Genomic DNA, 16,882 nt, shown 5'->3' with positions numbered 1-16,882 from the left:
TGCCAGATTACAGCAGACAAACGTTTCGGAAGGTTTTTAGGATGTACGAAACTGCTGTTCTATTCCCCAGCACCTTTTAATTCTAGATTAAAACTCCTGGGCTTATAGAACTCCAGATAACTAGAAGATAACGGCTGTTACTAATAAAAATGCTGCTTTTGCTTTTTAAATGTATTTTTAAAACATGCTTTTACCAAGTCCAGTGCTGAGCTAAACTCTGCTCATTAGGAATGAGTGCCAGCTGCAGTAACAATGTGATGCCAGTGGGTGGTGCTGAAATAGTCCATAGTAACAGCCTGATATGGTTGATTAGAGATACAGCTCTGCTCTGCCCTTTTATCAAGCTGAAGTCTACAGACAAACCACCCCAGAAATCCATGTCGTTATCTTTCAAAGCAGGCTCAGTCTTTAGTCTAAGGTGCGTAAGGTCTATTGCAGCTGCTTGCTTGTATTATAGGCTGATCACAACTGGCTGCCTCATGAGCTGAGGGAACACAAAGCCACTTTTTTCAGGAGCAGCATCTTGAAACCTGGTTCCAGGAGCCCTAGTTTGAGGCTGCTCTATCAAACCCTGAGTCTCCCCTGGTGTGCCGTGCAGCGACCTGAAACCTACACAGTCTCCTGAAACCAAGTTCCGAGCCCCAAAGTGGCTCCATGTTCCCTCAGATTTACAGACTGCTAGTCTGCAGGCCCATAATGTATTGCCAGATTGCTGGATTACAGATAAAGACTCCTAGTGTCCAGCTGCTGCTTAAGATAACCATACGAAGCAATGAGCAGGAGCATGGCGGGTTTGATCAGCCAGGGGGCGCTTTGCTGTAGACATTGCTGAAGAGGGCAAAGGTTCGAAGCACCTGCTTTCTCAGAGAATCTTCCAAAGCCTCAGCGATGGATTTGTTTTGTAATGAATTGATATTTTTGTTCACAGATCTCAGGAGCCAGCCCTTTCTGCGAGCTGATGCGGTGATCCGGAATGGCTGGAGGAGAGTGTGAGGGGGGTGGGGGGGGGTCCTCGGAGCCGCGCTCTGTCTTGGAGTTTACCCCTCCGCAGCAGACTGGAATCGGATGGGATTTTTCAGAAGGAATTTGGAGAATGCATCCCTCCCTCCTACCCCCGGTGACCTTGAAGGAACGAGGCTGCTTCCTACTAAAACCAAATAAGACGGTCGTTGCTTTTCTTCTTCTTCTTCTTCAAAAAAAAAGAGGTTCATGGAAGTATTACAGTGTTACTGCTAAAGTGTTTCAGCCATAATTTGTACATTTTTTTTAAAAACCTATTAATATAATTTTTTTACTTTTTTATCTTTAAATATGCAATACTGTATAGTGACTCTGTTTAGCCTCTCTGCGCTTTGCCCTTCCTCACTGATACTGCACATGGAGAGCGCAGTGTGCTTGCTTCTCTGAAAGAAGTTATCTCTTTTCCTGTGGAAGCTTTTTGGCATCGCTGTTAACAGTGAGTTTATCAAAGCAGTGGAGCAAAAAGGTTGAAGCTGTTCTGGAATATCTTGAATTTGAACTGGATCACCAGTAAGCCCCTGCAGCGTCTGTTTGAGCAGAGCGTGGAGAGGAGGGGTGACAGGTGTCATGCGGGCGGCAGGAGGGGTCTCCAGCGAGTGGGTTCCTCACGATCGCAAACAATCTGATTTATTTAATGTGTTAACACTAAGCCGAAGCTCCTAGCAGCCGAATGCAAAACACCCTCGTTTGAGTTCCGGAATGCGGAATTGGGAAGATTCTGAATTCCCATAGTGATCTCGTCCAGTGCTAGCAAACCTCTTCCCAAGCAGTGCAGAACCGCACAGCTTTTTAATACAGACTGACGCCTAGCTGGGACCTGCAGTGTACGTGCCGGCAAGCAGCTGCAGAACACATTTATATATATATATATATATATATATATATATATATATATATATATATATATATATATATATATATATATATATATATATATATAATAATAAATAACTGTTAGGAGAGCAGACTGCACTGAAAGCCCTTTATTACAGACTCTTCAGTGTAGTTATTAAGAATATGATCTGAACTCAGGGTCACAGAATGTGAGAGTGCTTTAAGCATGTTCAGTACACCACTGTTCAATTGAAGAATGCATTTTTGTTTGTTTCCTCTAAACACTAAGTGGCAATGCTGAATAACTTTCAATATTATAAAACTGCCAGTATAAATTTTATAGACCAAACCCAAAGGTTCTCTGTGCTCTGCAGCGCGAGTTCTCTTCCCCGAGACCTCCTGTGCCGTCCTGAGATCCTGAAAGGGTTTATCTAGGAACACGGCGCCTCTTCTTGCATTGGTATTGAAGTCCACAGCAGCGCGCCTCTCCTGCTGTTTTGGGGGCAAAAGAAAGAACCCAACAGAAGCAGCATAATGTATCACAAACACCGCGTTTCGGAGAGAAAGTGAGGGAGAGCTGATTTCAAGTAGCTATTCAAACCACCTGCACTGTTGCTTTAAAGCAGTAACCATTCCATGCATCCAGCTGTCGGGCTCCTGAAACTAGTGACAGCAGAGATTTAAATAGCCAGCCAGTGCACTGGGAATTGCTTACCAGGTAACTTGTGCAAAAAGGCCAGTGCCATGAAACAGCCACGGTGTGTAACTGTCGTGATCAGAGTAAAAGAAATGATGCAGCTGTTTTTAGATTGTGTTTGAGGGACAGTTTAGAGCTGTTGGTTTTGACAGCACGTACCGTTAGCTAACAGCTGGTGTACCCTAGCTGAGGCAGTCCGGGAGGGATTACCAGCTTCAGTCTGTTTGCAGCTCACAGGATATCCAGACTGCCAGCAATGTTTCAAACCAGGATTCCAGAGCTCGCTTCTCGTTTCAAACAGAGCCTTGCCCTCCTGGTTTTGTTCTTGTCTATTGTTTTATGTTTAGCTACAAAAGGATCTCAGTGCAAAAGTATACACTATCCAGTTAATGTTGTTTGATAAACATATATACACCCCCCTCTATATCTGTTGTAAATGTATAAAGTAAAACCTTTTGTTTCATTCCTGTGTCACACTTTATTTTGTAAAACTATGCCAAACCTGATTCTAGCCTCCAGATCAGAAACTCTGTACATATTCTTAATAAATTACCAAAAAAAAAAACCAACTTGATTTCTGGTCTGAAGTGTCATTGATTAACAAGCTTGCTCTCCTTGCAGCAAGGGGTGGTTATTCTGGAAGTTCTGATTGAGAAGCAAAATGGAAATTATTATTATTTTTTTTTTTTTTTAACACTCTCAAAAAAACTGATTTATACTGAAGCCAATATTTAACGATGGCCATATAATGCAACAGCCTTCCTGCACAGAAATGAACAGCAATAAAATCTAATAATCACCCATTCATTGTGCAGCGCGATCGCTAAAACGCACACACTTCACTGGGAAATGTGTCCAATCTTTTAAAATGGTTTTACTGTCAAAAAACAAACCTGTTCCTATCGCAGTGGAAAGCGAGCGTCCCTGAACGATCCCGGTACAGCACAATATAAACAGACGCCAGAGCTTTAGGGGCTGCCTGACAGTCCAGTGCGTCGTGTTCAATCCAGAAGGCAGGGCTCTTGTTTCCAGACTGAAAATCTCACAGGTCTGGCAAACGTGACCTTTTTAAACTCCTGTCCAAGACCCTCCTTTCACACCGTGGAGAAAGCAGACGAGTGAAACTGGGAAACGTTAGCAGAATAGTCTGAAGCTGCTTTCTGGTAGGCTGCGAAGTCCATCTACAGAGAGTTGCTTCTAGGTTGTCTGAATGTTTCAGGGCGACCCTGCATAGAGACCTATGATTTGTGGCGAGTACCAGAAATGGGGGGTTCCAAACTCAGTGTTCCTCACACGGCTCTTCTCTGGACTGGACGCCTTCCCCCCCCAGCCTGCCCAGGTTTGTGGGCACTTGCTGGGGTAGGAGCCTCTTCCAGTAAGGAGTCTGTTCACTGGTCATCACCCAGCTGCTGCAGGAGGGTCCGTCTCCTCTTCTCCAGCTCTCCTTCGCTCAGCTCGCTCTCTGAGGTGTCCCATCCTGTCTAGAGAACACAAGCAACTTAACAACCTGCTCATTAACGGAAACGGATAGCTTTCCCCCAATCGTTCTGCTTCATTTTTAAGAATTTCTAGAATGCCGGTTCTGTCACCCGAGTTCTTGAGCTGCGATTCAATTGTAGTCGCCTGCCTGAGATCCCATGCAACACAAGCTTGATCAGCCACAGCCAGACCCCAAGTCTCCCCCTGATGAAACCACGATCCAAGCCTTGTGTTCCCTCGGCTTCCCAAGGAGACCTGGAACTCTCACAGCTTTCTTGAGATTCTTCCTCCACTGCTCTGCTTACCTTCTCTTTCTTGCCGGAGTGTTTGGGCGATTTGTGCCGCACCTCGGCCCGCTCGCTCTCCCTGTCCTTGTCCTTCTCCCGCTCCTTCCTGCTCTTCTCCGGCTCTCCCTCCTTTTCCGGAGTGTTCTGTGGGAATAGAAGCGCGTTGTCACTTCCCTGCCAGCTCCCCTCCAGACACGCTCCTGACTGCGCGAGACTCACCGATCTGCGTCTTCTCTTTTTGCTCTTCTTCTTCTGCTTCTTGGATTTCCTAGAGCTGTGATCTTTCAAAGAAACAAGGAAAGCATGAGTAGTGATCTGTCTGAGAGCTGACAAAATGCTTGCGCTGCTGTGCTGGAAAGCAGCCCCTGTTTCAGTGCAGTTTTAGGGACAATGTCTCACCCAGGACTGTGCTGGGCATGTCCCTGCAGGAGGTACCTGATTCCGGGGAGGAGAAGCGCTCGGACCCGGACTCGGAGTGGTTGCGCTTCTTCTTCTTCTGGGAGCGGTGCTGGTGCTCATCATCCTCAGACTCCGAGCCCTGGAGGGAGAAGCAGTCGAAGGTGTGAACACACTGATGGCACAGAGAGGATTCGCTTTCAATCATTGGCTTGTACTGCAGTGGCTCAAATTATTAATGCTGCACGAACTGACTGTTCGGATAAAACTCTCCACACGAGAGGGTCACTGGTGTTGATCAGTCTGATTTATCAAGAGAAACAAGCGAGGGGAAAGCTGCGTGGGTTTGTGTGGCTCGCTGTAGAGTAATAAAAGCAGCAATCACTGCAAACTCAAGCCGCTGTTTCTTCACTTGTTTCACGTGGAATGGTAAATCACCAACGACTGTCAGCTCCTGATTTCTGTGGAGAGCTGAGAATGGGAACAATCAGTTCACGCTGCACTATCAGACAGCGTGGGGTTTATTCTCCTGTTAGTCTGCATGAAGTCAACATGCTTCGACTCCAGAAGCAGCTTTACTAAACCCTGGAGGAGGGCTCTTACTGATCGGGAATGGGATCTCTTGCGATGGTGTTTTTTTGACTTTTTCGAGTGCTTCTTGCTCTTGGCGTGGTGGTGCTGGCATTCGTTCTGCAGGCGAAACAGAAAGAGAAGAGGTAACCCCCTCGACACACAGAAGAGAGGCAGCACGGCTGCTATAGAAGAGCTTCAGAAGCCTTACAAGGTAACCCCTGGCTTTACCTCCAGCACCTGGGTGAACTCTTTAAAGAGCCGGATCCGCTCCGACTCCAGAGTTATCTGATCGAAGGCAGAGTCACTGAGAAAGCGCTCCCGCACCTGCGAGAGGAAACAGGATTACAGCGACCCAGCACCCAGATACAGTAAAACCATCCAACACTATTCCTTTACATCTTACACACAGCCCCCAGCTTGGCACGCAGCGTGCCCTGAAGGACTGTCAATACTGCGAGACCGCCCTCACCTCCTCCCTAACCCTAACCCTAACACTATTCCTTTACATCTTACACACAGCCCCCGGCTTGGCACGCAGCGTGGCTTGAAGGACTGTCAATACTGCGAGACCGCCCTCACCTCCTCCCTAACCCTAACCCTAACACTATTCCTTTACATCTTACACACAGCCCCCGGCTTGGCACGCAGCGTGGCTTGAAGGACTGTCAACATGGTGAGACCGCCCTCACCTCCTCCCTAACCCTAACCCTAACACTATTCCTTTACATCTTACACACAGCCCCCGGCTTGGCACGCAGCGTGCCTTGAAGGACTGTCAACATGGCGAGACCGCAACGTGCCGTAAATCCGCCCTCACCTCCTCCCAGCTGGAGCCTGGCTCGAGGAGGGGCGTCGCCTGCTTCAGCATGCTCTTGAAGGCAGCTTCCTTCCTGCGCAGTTTCCGCGCTTCCTCCTTCTCCCTCTCCCTCTCCCGTGCCTCTGCCTTCTCCAGCAGCTGCAGACCAAAACACACGGCGCCCAGGACTTGAGCGGCACAACCCAGTAAGAACACAAACAGCACTGCACTGCCCTGACCGCACAGCATCACAGACCACAGTTTAGATCATTATAGCCAACTGGCTACTGATTAGAAGCACTGGCCTGACACTGCACAGACTGCACAGGACTGGGCACCTTCCACAGCAGCGCCTTTCAAAGCCTTTAGTGGCTCTGGCATGACCCCTCGACTGAAGAGAGTACCAGTAAAGGAAAAGCCCAAGAATTCACATTGGCTTGTATCACGAACAACACATGAAGGTGCTCTACCCCACTGTTCTTGGTCTGATGATGATTAAATGCAAAGTCTACTTCATTTGAAAACCCTGCTGCAGGAACATGGCTGTCTCTGTGTTTGTGTGTTTTTGGCAGAGATATTTTGGGCACTCACGCTGTTGAAGGTCAGTTTAATGTTGCCAGCGTCCAACGCGGCAGCTCTCTTGTCGAAGCTGATGACGTGGGCAAAGTCTTCAAACGTGGTGCTGACCTCCACTGCGAAATCCCTGTCCTGCAGACAGACAGACAGACAGACAGACTGAATGACTTGCCTGTGTACACCGCTGTCACCAGGACTCTCCTTGTAGAGTGAAATGTGCTGCTAATTGCTTGAAAGAAAAGGTGATTATCTCAGTTAATACTGGGTGACACATGTTGTAAACCAAGCGTTGAATGTCGAATGTAATGTGGGTATTTGGAACACATTGTTTTTTAAATATTGTTGCACAATGAGGCTGCACTATAAGGCTTAACAAAGTACCGCATTCCATGTTTATTTCAATTCTTAAACCTCACACCGCTTTTAAAAGAGACGCTGATTCCAATACTATTACATCAATGATAACATGATAAACACCACAACATCAAACAGAGCAAAACGAACACAGCTCACAGCTGAGGGGTTGCCACGGAGACGAAGGGAAGCGCTTACCTTCAGAATGTCTTTTAGAATGTTCTTCTCGTCATGGAAACGGGCTTTCAGATCCTCGACGTAAAACTTAAACAGATCTAAGGGGGTGGAGCCTGGAAAGTGAACACGGTGTGTGAGGACAGGAAGAGGCTGCGTGTGTCTTTCACTGCATAATTAGAACAACTCTGCTTGATCAGTTTTCGGGCTATGTCGCTCTAATGCCACATGAGGGCGATATTGTGCAAATATCGTTTTATTTTTTTTTCTTCAAAGAAATGGGGTTCCCAAAAGTGGTTGAAAATACAACGAATAAAGGCTCGAATGACAAAGAACTGTGTAATTGAACTGTAAAATCGATCAATTATATTGTATAATTACAATTGCGCAGGTGTGCCAAGGTTCAGCTACAGTAGCATTGCAGTGAATGTGCTGCTGGATCCTCAGCTAATGCGCTCGTTGCACTATTACGTCACTGTAGCTATAACTACCTGTAATCCTAACTTGCTGCATCCTAGTTCATATTGTATTTTTGAATTTAGTGTAAACTACACTGTATTTTAAATATAAAGCTTGCATTGTAACCCTGTGCTGCCCTATAACAGCTGTGAGTCCCCTTGGATAAAGGCGTCTGTCAGATAAATAAGTAATAATACTTACCAGCTTCTGTTAACCCTTACCTGGCTGTCCCAGCAGGCTGGCGAATCGGAAGTCACTGCTGACGGAGGGGTAGAGCTCCACCCAGGTGGACATGGAGTGCAGCTGCCCAGTCTCGTGCAGCTCATCCAGGAAAGCCTGAGAGAAACAGGGGCCAGCTTTCAGCTTTTACAGCCTTGTCTACCATCTATAGCCAGGGATGGGAATAAGACAGCAGTATCACCCATTCCAGGTTTTGCTGGCAGCTTGATCAGCCCCAGTGTACAGGTATGGAATGCAGCAGGAGTCTTATTCCCATCCCTTCAGAGCTATTCAAAACAGCAGTTCTCAATTCCACTGGTGACCTGGACACGATGAGCTCATGCTTCCTGCTCTGACCTGGAAGTACTCTCGGTTCTTGCGTTGCTGTCTCCGCTCTCGGAGCCGGGTCTTCTCCTTGTCCTCCTCCTCCTCCTTCTCCAGCGCACGGATGTGCTCCTCGAAGCAGATCAGAGCGTCCTCCTTGTCCATGTCTGAGGACACAGGCAGGAGGGAGTCCCTTACAAATGATCCCCACACTAACAGCACAGCAAAGTGTAATGAAGCAAAGCGAAAGCATTGTAAAGCACAGAGAGGTCTGGTAAAGCATAGGAAAGCTTTGTAAACATAGAGAGGTCTGGTAAAGCACAGGGAAGCATTGTAAAGCACAACAAAGAGAGGTCTGGTAAAGCATAGGGAAGCATTGTAAAGCACAGAGAGGTCTGGTAAAGCATGGGGAAACATTGTAAAGCACCGAGAGGTCTGGTAAAGCACAGGGAAGCATTGTAAACACAGAGAGGTCTGGTAAAGCATAGGGAAGCATTGTAAAGCATAGCAGTGAAGGGGTGAACACTCTTGGGGTGACAGTGGTGAGATGTTCCGTGGTTCAGCTCATTAATATAGCTGCTCTTCACATAACAACATAAGTGTAGGAGTCAGAACAGGCCATTCGGCTCATCAAGGCTCATCCCTTGTTAGCACACGGCCTCCCCTACTGGGGGTGTGTGTGCATGCGTGTGCGTGCGTGTGAGTGTGTGCATGTGTCTAATTTAAACTCAGTTTTACTTCGCTTCCACTTATGCCCTCTTGTGCTGAATTCTGAAGTTGCGTCTTGGACTTTATCGCTACCTTTTTTTCACTTTTATAACCTTCAAATCAAGCCCCCTCTTTTCCCTTTTTTTCTAGGCTGAGGAGATGTCATTATTTTAACCCTTTCCTCTTCGCTCCTGTCACGAATCCTCGGATCAGCCTCGCTGCCCTTCTCTGCACCTTCTTGAGGGCAGCGATGTCTTTACTGCAGTGAGGCGACCAAACCTGCACATACTCTGCAAGTCCTGGTCCCCTGCGAAGGTGGGGTTGTCCATGAGGTTCTGCTGTGCCTCTGACCAGCTGGTCTGGTAGCTCACACTGCTCATGCTGTCCAGAATGCTCTTCAGCTCCTGGGTGTTCCTCTTACGGATGTGCTTGGCCTCCTCCTAGCAGAACAAAACAAGAAGGGCTTCAGCTGTGTGATCTTACAGAAACAAACCAGGAAAGCTCACTTGAAAAGTAACAGCAAAGGAGCCCAAAGTGCATCATAAAAACATCCAGCCTGGAGGACGTTTAGAATGTCAGATGCTCCTGTTCAGACGGTCTGGTTTCTGGCAGGAGAGGATGTTACCTTCTCTTTCCTGGCCAGGAAGAAGAGCACATCATCGTAGATCTCCTTGCGTTCTCGCTCCGGGACCACCGCCCACACCTCCAGCTCCCCAAACATCTGCTCTGCTTTCCTGGGGCAAAATGAAACAACATCATCAGCTTCTCAGATCGAGCAGGACTCCAAGCTGTGGCGTTCCTGCGAGAGAGGATTTGGACTTGTGTGTGATTTGAACAACTCCAAACTTCATTTCAAAATTCCACAATGGCATCCGAAGAACCCGTTTTTCAAATATTCTAACATATTACTGTCGCTGTAGTTTTGGATAGTGTGTTTTAGGATCTGTCAGTCTGTCTCACAGTGTTTAGGAGCTGGCTGGCTGACCTGTATCGCGTGGTGGAGGTCATGCATTCGTGTTGCTCCAGGTATCTCTGCAGCCTCTCCTTGGCCTCCTTGGCTCTGAGCCGAGCCTCCTCCTTCTCCTCCTTCTCCCGCTGGGCCTTGTACGCATTGAAGGCCTGCTTCTTCTCACTCAGCTTTGGGAGGGCGCTGTGCGGGGAGCAAGAACACGGACCATCACCCCTGACTGCCCTCCCCATACAGCACACAGAGACACCTCCAGCACACTTTCAACCTGTACCTGTATCTGGGGTTGTTGATGATCATCTTCATGGCCTGTTCCCAGGATGCGTTGGAGGGAACCCCCTGTGTGAGAGTCAGGAGACAGACAGACAGAGAGAGAGAGAGAGTGATGTAGAGAGCAGAGGGAGGGGGAGGGGGGAGGGGGGAGGGGGGAGCAGACACTGGGCAATTTCAGCCTCCGTCCCACACCTTGTCCTTCAGCAGCTCTTTGAAAGCCTGCTTGGCTTCCTCCTTGCTGCTCCAGGTGCAGGTCCTCTTCTCCAGCTCCGTCTTCTCCTCTTCCTCCCTCCTCGGCTCACTGCATCTCGGCAACAACCAACAGAAACAAAAAACTTTCTTACTGCCCAAAGTAATGTCTTCTTAACAGTGTAAACACTCGTTCACACACACACACACACACACACACACACACACACACACACACACACACACACAGTCTCTCGCTACCCCGGCGCTGAGCTGCCTTGTCTTGCTCTGGGAACAGTCTGCAGTTCTGTGATTTCAGATCCGTTCCTCTAAGTGCTGACGATGATGGTGACGTCTGGGTACCTGGCTGCCTGTTCTTCGGGCTGCCCCGCTGTTGCTCCCTCCTCAAGCGCAGTGTTCCCCCCCTCTCCGTCAGGCAGCGAGGCCGGGGGGTCCTGCTGCTCCTCTTCCGAGGGGGCGGGCTCAGGTTCCAGCGAATGGACGGACACCACAGCACCCCTGGAGGCCACAACTGGGTCTGCAGCCGAGAGCTCCGGGGACTTCCTGGAGGAGAGCGAGGGTTTGGACGAGTTTAACAGCAAGTGCCTGAGACCTATACACACTGGGGTTAATCAGACTCTTAGTGAAACCCATCCCAGAAGCTCAAAATAGGAGCCATACCAAGCAAAAACTCACCCAGGTGCTTCCTCCTGCTTGATCATTCCTGCAGAGAGAGAGAGAGAGAGAGAGAGAGAGAGGGAGAGAGAGAGGAGTTACTTTGTGACACTAAAGGAACTGAACAGACGCTGTGCTGCTGGTGCAATGCTGTCACTGTTCAGAAGCCTGCTGTCACAGCTGTGCAGTGTTCCCACCGACAGCAATATGCTTTCTCAGCTGTGGCTTCGTACCGTGTCAGAAGCGGCTTCCTGCGAGCCTCTGCTACATTTAACCCTAACCCCAACCCCAATCTACATTTAACCCTAACCCTAACCCCAACCCCAACCCCAGCCCCAATGAGTGGTAACACCCTGCACATGATGCACTCCCTGGGTGGAGATCTGAAAGGGTTTCCATACCTTCCAGCTCCTCCAGGTCCTTGGGCTTGGTCCAGCGAGACTCCTTGCTCTGGGAGTTGTAGTAGTAGGGTTTCCCCGTGTCCGATCGGTACTCTTTCCAGGGGCACCGAGACAGCAGGAGCTGCAGAAGAGAAGCGCGATCGCAAATCACAACACTTCCATTTGGGGGGTCGATCAGCTTACACCACGCAAACCACAGCCTGATTTTACAACACTGAGGATTCAACCTGTGCTGCATCACCCAGCTCTCTGTGGTGATCCTGAGATTAACCCCTGCAAATAAGCCAGGGATGGAAATAAGACTCCTACTGCACAGCAGACTCACCCACTCCAGGTTTATAATACAAGCTTGAGGAGCCACAATGTACAGGTAACGCTGGTGCATCTTATTACACTGAAAACCAGGACTGGATCAAGCTGCTACGCAATGGGAGTCCATCCCTACAAGTGGCTGATGCAATCCAGGGGGACTGCTTGATGCTGTAAAAACTCTCTAATAAAATCTAGGGTCATTCCAGCCAGGAACACAGAGAGGCAAGTAGAGGAGAATCATGAATGGAACCCTCCTCCCCCAATTGATTTATTTTTACCTCCGCTTTAGACTTGAGCTCGTCTGGTTTCTCCCAGGTAGACTGCTTCGATTCTGGGTTGTAAAAATATGTCCTCCCATCAGGGGCCTTGTGCTCTGTCCAGAGAGCCTTCGAGAGAAGCAGACACACAGGCACAATGAAAGCAGACAGGGAGGCACAAGCTGGAAAACAGTACAGCGGTGTAACTGCCTCCAACCCAGCACAGCCGCGCCGCGCCGGACTGCCAGACGCACCCCCCAAACTCCTGCACGTACCTTCATGGATTGCTCCTGCCCTGGAGAGCTGCCCGCAGTCTCTGGCTGCTGGGAGGTGGGACAGGCAGGGTTGGGGATCTGACAAATCAGCAACAAGAGAACATTACCAGTGGGGTGTCTGGGTTGGGCAGAAATGTCAGTTGTAAAAAATATTAGGGTTTGATTGAATTGCTTCCAAACATTGAAAATACATCCGAGCACATATACTGTATATAAAGCAAACGGAAGGGGGAGAGAAAGACTCTCTGTGCTACCTACCCCCTTTTAATTAATGCCAGAGCGACATGACACAATGTCACTCACCAGAGCGACATGACACAATGTCACTCACCAGAGCAGCATGACACAATGTCACTCACCAGAGCAGCATGACACAATGTCACTCACCAGAGCGACATGACACAATGTCACTCACCAGAGCAGCATGACACAATGTCACTCACCAGAGCGACATGACACAATGTCACTCACCAGAGCAGCATGACACAATGTCACTCACCAGAGCGACATGACACAATGTCACTCACCAGAGCAGCATGACACAATGTCACTCACCAGAGCAGCATGACACAATGTCACTCACCAGAGCGACATGACACAATGTCACTCACCAGAGCAGCATGACACAATGTCACTCACCAGAGCGACATGACACAATGTCACTCACCAGAGCAGCATGACACAATGTCACTCACCAGAGCGACATGACACAATGTCACTCACCAGAGCAGCATGACACAATGTCACTCACCAGAGTCGCCTGAGATGCTGGAGAACAGAGGAACAAAAAACAGGAGAGAAAAGATACAGAAAATATTTTAGAATTAACTTTCATTTATCAAAGGTGACACTATATACCACTATATAGACACTGTATACTATATGGCTACCGGAACCTTACCCTAACCCTTACCTTAATCTAACCCCAACCTTACCCTAACCCTTACCTTAATCTAACCCCAACCTTACCCTAACCCTTACCTTAATCTAACCACAACCTTACCCTAACCCTTACCTTAATCTAACCCCAACCTTACCCTAACCCTTACCTTAATCTAACCCCAACCTTACCCTAAACCTTACCTTAATCTAACCCCAACCTTACCCTAACCCTTACCTTAATCTAACCCCAACCTTACCCTAACCCTTACCTTAATCTAACCCCAACCTTACCCTAACCCTTACCTTAATCTAACCCCAACCTTACCCTAACCCTTACCTTAATCTAACCCCAACCTTACCCTAACCCTTACCTTAATCTAACCCCAACCTTACCCTAACCCTTACCTTAATCTAACCCCAACCTTACCCTAACCCTTACCTTAATCTAACCCCAACCTTACCCTAACCCTTACCTTAATCTAACCCCAACCTTACCCTAACCCTTACCTTAATCTAACCCCAACCTTACCCTAACCCTTACCTTAATCTAACCCCAACCTTACCCTAACCCTTACCTTAATCTAACCCCAACCTTACCCTAACCCTTACCTTAATCTAACCCCAAACCCTTACCTTAATCTAACCCCAACCTTACCCTAACCCTTACCTTAATCTAACCCCAACCTTACCCTAACCCTTACCTTAATCTAACCCCAACCTTACCCTAACCCTTACCTTAATCTAACCCCAACCTTACCCTAACCCTTACCTTAATCTAACCCCAACCTTACCCTAACCCTTACCTTAATCTAACCCCAACCTTACCCTAACCCTTACCTTAATCTAACCCCAACCTTAATCTAACCACAACCTTACCCTAACCCTAACCCTTACCATAACTTTAACCTTAGCCTTAACAATTTTCAAAGAGCTAAATGCAAGATTAGAGGCAGTGTTTTCAAGAACTGTCCAGGGCTGTTTTATCATATGACAAGTTTATGAAACTGAATGTAAATATAATCTTGAGGTACGATTCCCTGCTTGACTAGGAGAGTTGATTCCTGTAGCCAAGCCAGGAGAATGCTGGGTTTGAGCATTCCTCACGCACAGATTCTAAAAATGTCAAAGTTATTATTATGATTTTTTTTTTTTTTTTTTTTACAGTGATGTATATTTCTGATCAGCTAATCCCCAGTCCAATCAGCTAGTAAACAGAAGCCGTCTGGGGACAAAACAAGACCTGTGAATAAAGTACCTGAAGAGCTCACCTGTTACAGAGTCTGAAGCTGATGCAGATGCCTGCGACGGAGAGAAGTATAAAAAAGGAATGAGTATTTAAATCATCAGCTCTTCTCAATGCATGTTAGAAATGTATCAAGTTCTGCATGAGCATACCGCTAAAATACTTAAAATAAAAGACATGGCTGGTTTCACAGTGGCGTATGTCAGGAGTGGGGTACTTACCGGTGTGGGGGCGGCAACGGGCCCAGGTGGCATGGCTGGCATGATCATACCTGGCATCATTGGGGGCATCATCTAACAAGAGAGACCCCGAGGACAAAGGTCAATGGAATCCAGTGTCACTTCAAACAGAGTTAGAAACAGCACAGGATGGCTGAAGCTATAAATGCTGCATGTCTTGCTAGTTCTGTAATATTTATTTTTTCTATTTAAAAAACATACAGCACTGGCCAAAAGTATTGCACCACCCAACAGAATGAACTCACTTTGCTTCATCAAGTTGAACGAAAGCTGCTGAATAATGTTAAGTTAACATATTGAATTGCACACTGCTCTGTAGCTTTCCATCTACTTAATGGAAAACTTGAACATGTTGAAATATAACCTGAAGTACTGCAGTGGTGTTCTGGGTTCCAGTCGACCTCACTCTGCAGTCTCTTTGATTGCATGATGTTAAAGATCTGAACTGTTTTCATGAATGTGGTTCTGTGCAGGAGGCTCAAGGCTACCTCTTCTCTCACCTGTCCCATGGGAGGGGGTCCGCTCATTGGGGGCATCATGGGAGGCATCATGCCAAGAGGCATTGGGGGCATGGCGGGGGGGCGCTGACCCATTGGGGGGATCCCTATCGGAGGGAAAGGAGGCGGCATTCCTGGGGGAGGCATCTGAAAGGGTAAAGGCAGACTAATTAAAATAAAAGTTTCAAGCACAGTGATCATATCAGGATGCATATATAAAGGTTTTTTTTTATATGAAGCTTACAGAAGTATACCTGCCCAATTGAACCTATACGGGAGAGGAGATGCCGCTCACCGGCTTCTCAATCAATTTGCGGCTTCACTGCGTCACTACCATGCGTCCTCACATATACACAAGGGAAGAACAGTAACATTTAAATACACACATTGTGTTATTTGTGTGCAGAATGGTTCGCTAAAACACTCAAGTAATAATGAGCTATAGTCGGCACTTGGACGGAAACAACTTTGTTGGTGGGGGGGGGGAGTCCCAGGGTGGGGGGGGGGGGGTACGGGGGGGGGGGAATTTTCTTTTAAAGGGGTTTTTTGTGTCCCTACTTACGAAAGGGGGGGGCATCATTGGAGGGGTGCTGGGGAATGGTGAAGGCTGTCCTGGCGGTCCGCTTCCAGACTCCGTCCCAGACTGCAACAAATAAATACAGAGAGAGACACACATAGAGAGACAGAGAGAGGTGAACTCCATTGCCGACACACACCTGAGCACCGTGTCTGACTCTCACTTACAGAACGGTACATTTAGCCTATATAACACATACTAAATATATCCCACCCTAAATATAGCACTGAATGAATGAATCGCTGCCATTAAGGTCTGGTCTACAGCAGTGTGGTTTTGTATTGGGTTTCTCTTCATGTGATTTATGGCTCTGTTTCTAACAGGCTTTTTCTTTGGGGAAATTGGAAAGACAGAACGCGGTTGCCTTTCAGAGTCTATTGATCAGCCCTTGCATCTTCAGTGGGAGCGGGTGGATACATACAGACACTAGTAAGTGTGTTGAGATGCTGTGTTAAGTGGAACAGTGCTGCAGTGCTGCAGTGTGTTAGTGATGTGAAATGGCCTCAGTACCCCTCTCTCTTCGGTAAGTATTTATTATAATACAGTACCGACCCGACATGTGGACCCAAAAACTACCCCCATTGCAAGACTCTTCTGTATCAAATGGTTCCTTTCACCCACAGGAAGCAATGCTTATTTTTTATTTGAATGGAACTGTTTTGACTGTGAAGTGCTCTGAGGTGGTTTGCTATGTAAACTACCATATATAAAAATAAAAGACCAGTAAATAGTACGCTGTCTCAGTCTATTCATGCTTGCGTGTTCCACTGTCTCAGTCACTGTGGATTTGAGAATGCATTACTTCTCCGTTGATTGTGTGAGCGTGCACTGATGAATGATGACGTTTTTAACCCAGGCATCAATGCAGAATGGTCCCTGTTAGCTGTGTACGGTATATTATTAATTACGAGCATGCATTTCTATGGATGTTGTCTGTTTGTGATCTATTTGCAAGCATGTCTGTGAAACATGGCACGACACTGGAAGAAGCATTCAGAAAACGAACACATCATGATTACATGCCATATAAAAACACAATGGTAAAATACAACGTGCAGCAGAAAATGAAAAGCAGCGAGATGTTTTCATCGTTACCATTCCGTGCGGATTGAAGAATCTCTCAGCCGCTGCGCGTACAGCCCACTCTGCAGTAACACGCAACTGCATTGGTTCAGACACAAAGCTGCTGAAAAAGACCA

The 16,882-nt window shown here is 47.5% G+C and overlaps 2 protein-coding genes across 8 annotated transcripts in view; one reads left to right on the top strand and one right to left on the bottom strand.

Moving 5' to 3' along the window:
* Positions 1 to 1,187, top strand: part of LOC121308819 (formin-like protein 3) — a 37,075-nt gene extending 35,888 nt beyond the window's left edge. Inside the window, exon 27 of the mRNA XM_041241475.1 lies at positions 929 to 1,187. The gene's annotated coding sequence lies outside the window, so the exon portion shown is untranslated. The remainder of the gene's footprint in view (positions 1 to 928) is intronic.
* Positions 1,188 to 2,893: 1,706 nt separating this feature from the next.
* Positions 2,894 to 16,882, bottom strand: LOC121308817 (pre-mRNA-processing factor 40 homolog B-like). Of its 7 annotated transcripts, none has more exons than XR_005948566.1 (27): positions 16,779 to 16,881; positions 15,669 to 15,749; positions 15,110 to 15,253; positions 14,592 to 14,663; positions 14,396 to 14,426; positions 12,997 to 13,013; positions 12,246 to 12,323; positions 11,992 to 12,099; positions 11,402 to 11,522; positions 11,022 to 11,049; positions 10,689 to 10,889; positions 10,329 to 10,437; positions 10,138 to 10,202; positions 9,882 to 10,046; positions 9,522 to 9,630; positions 9,186 to 9,336; positions 8,222 to 8,355; positions 7,867 to 7,981; positions 7,211 to 7,302; positions 6,674 to 6,790; positions 6,104 to 6,241; positions 5,515 to 5,610; positions 5,317 to 5,403; positions 4,717 to 4,855; positions 4,336 to 4,598; positions 3,445 to 4,032; positions 2,894 to 3,196 (listed from the first exon to the last, which is right to left on the bottom strand). XR_005948566.1 is itself a non-coding variant. In XM_041241471.1 (27 exons), exons 1-27 carry the CDS (start codon positions 16,848 to 16,850, stop codon positions 3,940 to 3,942), a joined length of 2,751 nt encoding a protein of 916 aa, XP_041097405.1. In that variant the 5' UTR covers positions 16,851 to 16,880; the 3' UTR covers positions 2,894 to 3,939. The 7 variants fall into 7 exon arrangements, 6 of the variants coding, with proteins under 6 accessions (XP_041097405.1, XP_041097406.1, XP_041097404.1 ...); XM_041241471.1 differs by having other exon boundaries at positions 2,894 to 4,032; positions 4,336 to 4,461; positions 4,537 to 4,598; positions 16,779 to 16,880; XM_041241472.1 differs by having other exon boundaries at positions 2,894 to 4,032; positions 4,336 to 4,461; positions 4,537 to 4,598; positions 4,753 to 4,855; positions 16,779 to 16,878.

The sequence above is a fragment of the Polyodon spathula genome, unplaced genomic scaffold (genome assembly GCF_017654505.1).
Source record: "Polyodon spathula isolate WHYD16114869_AA unplaced genomic scaffold, ASM1765450v1 scaffolds_784, whole genome shotgun sequence".
In the NCBI taxonomy this organism is placed as follows: Eukaryota; Metazoa; Chordata; class Actinopteri; order Acipenseriformes; family Polyodontidae; genus Polyodon; species Polyodon spathula.
Note: the sequence above shows the minus strand (reverse complement) of the source record. Positions and strands in the feature narration are given on the sequence as shown.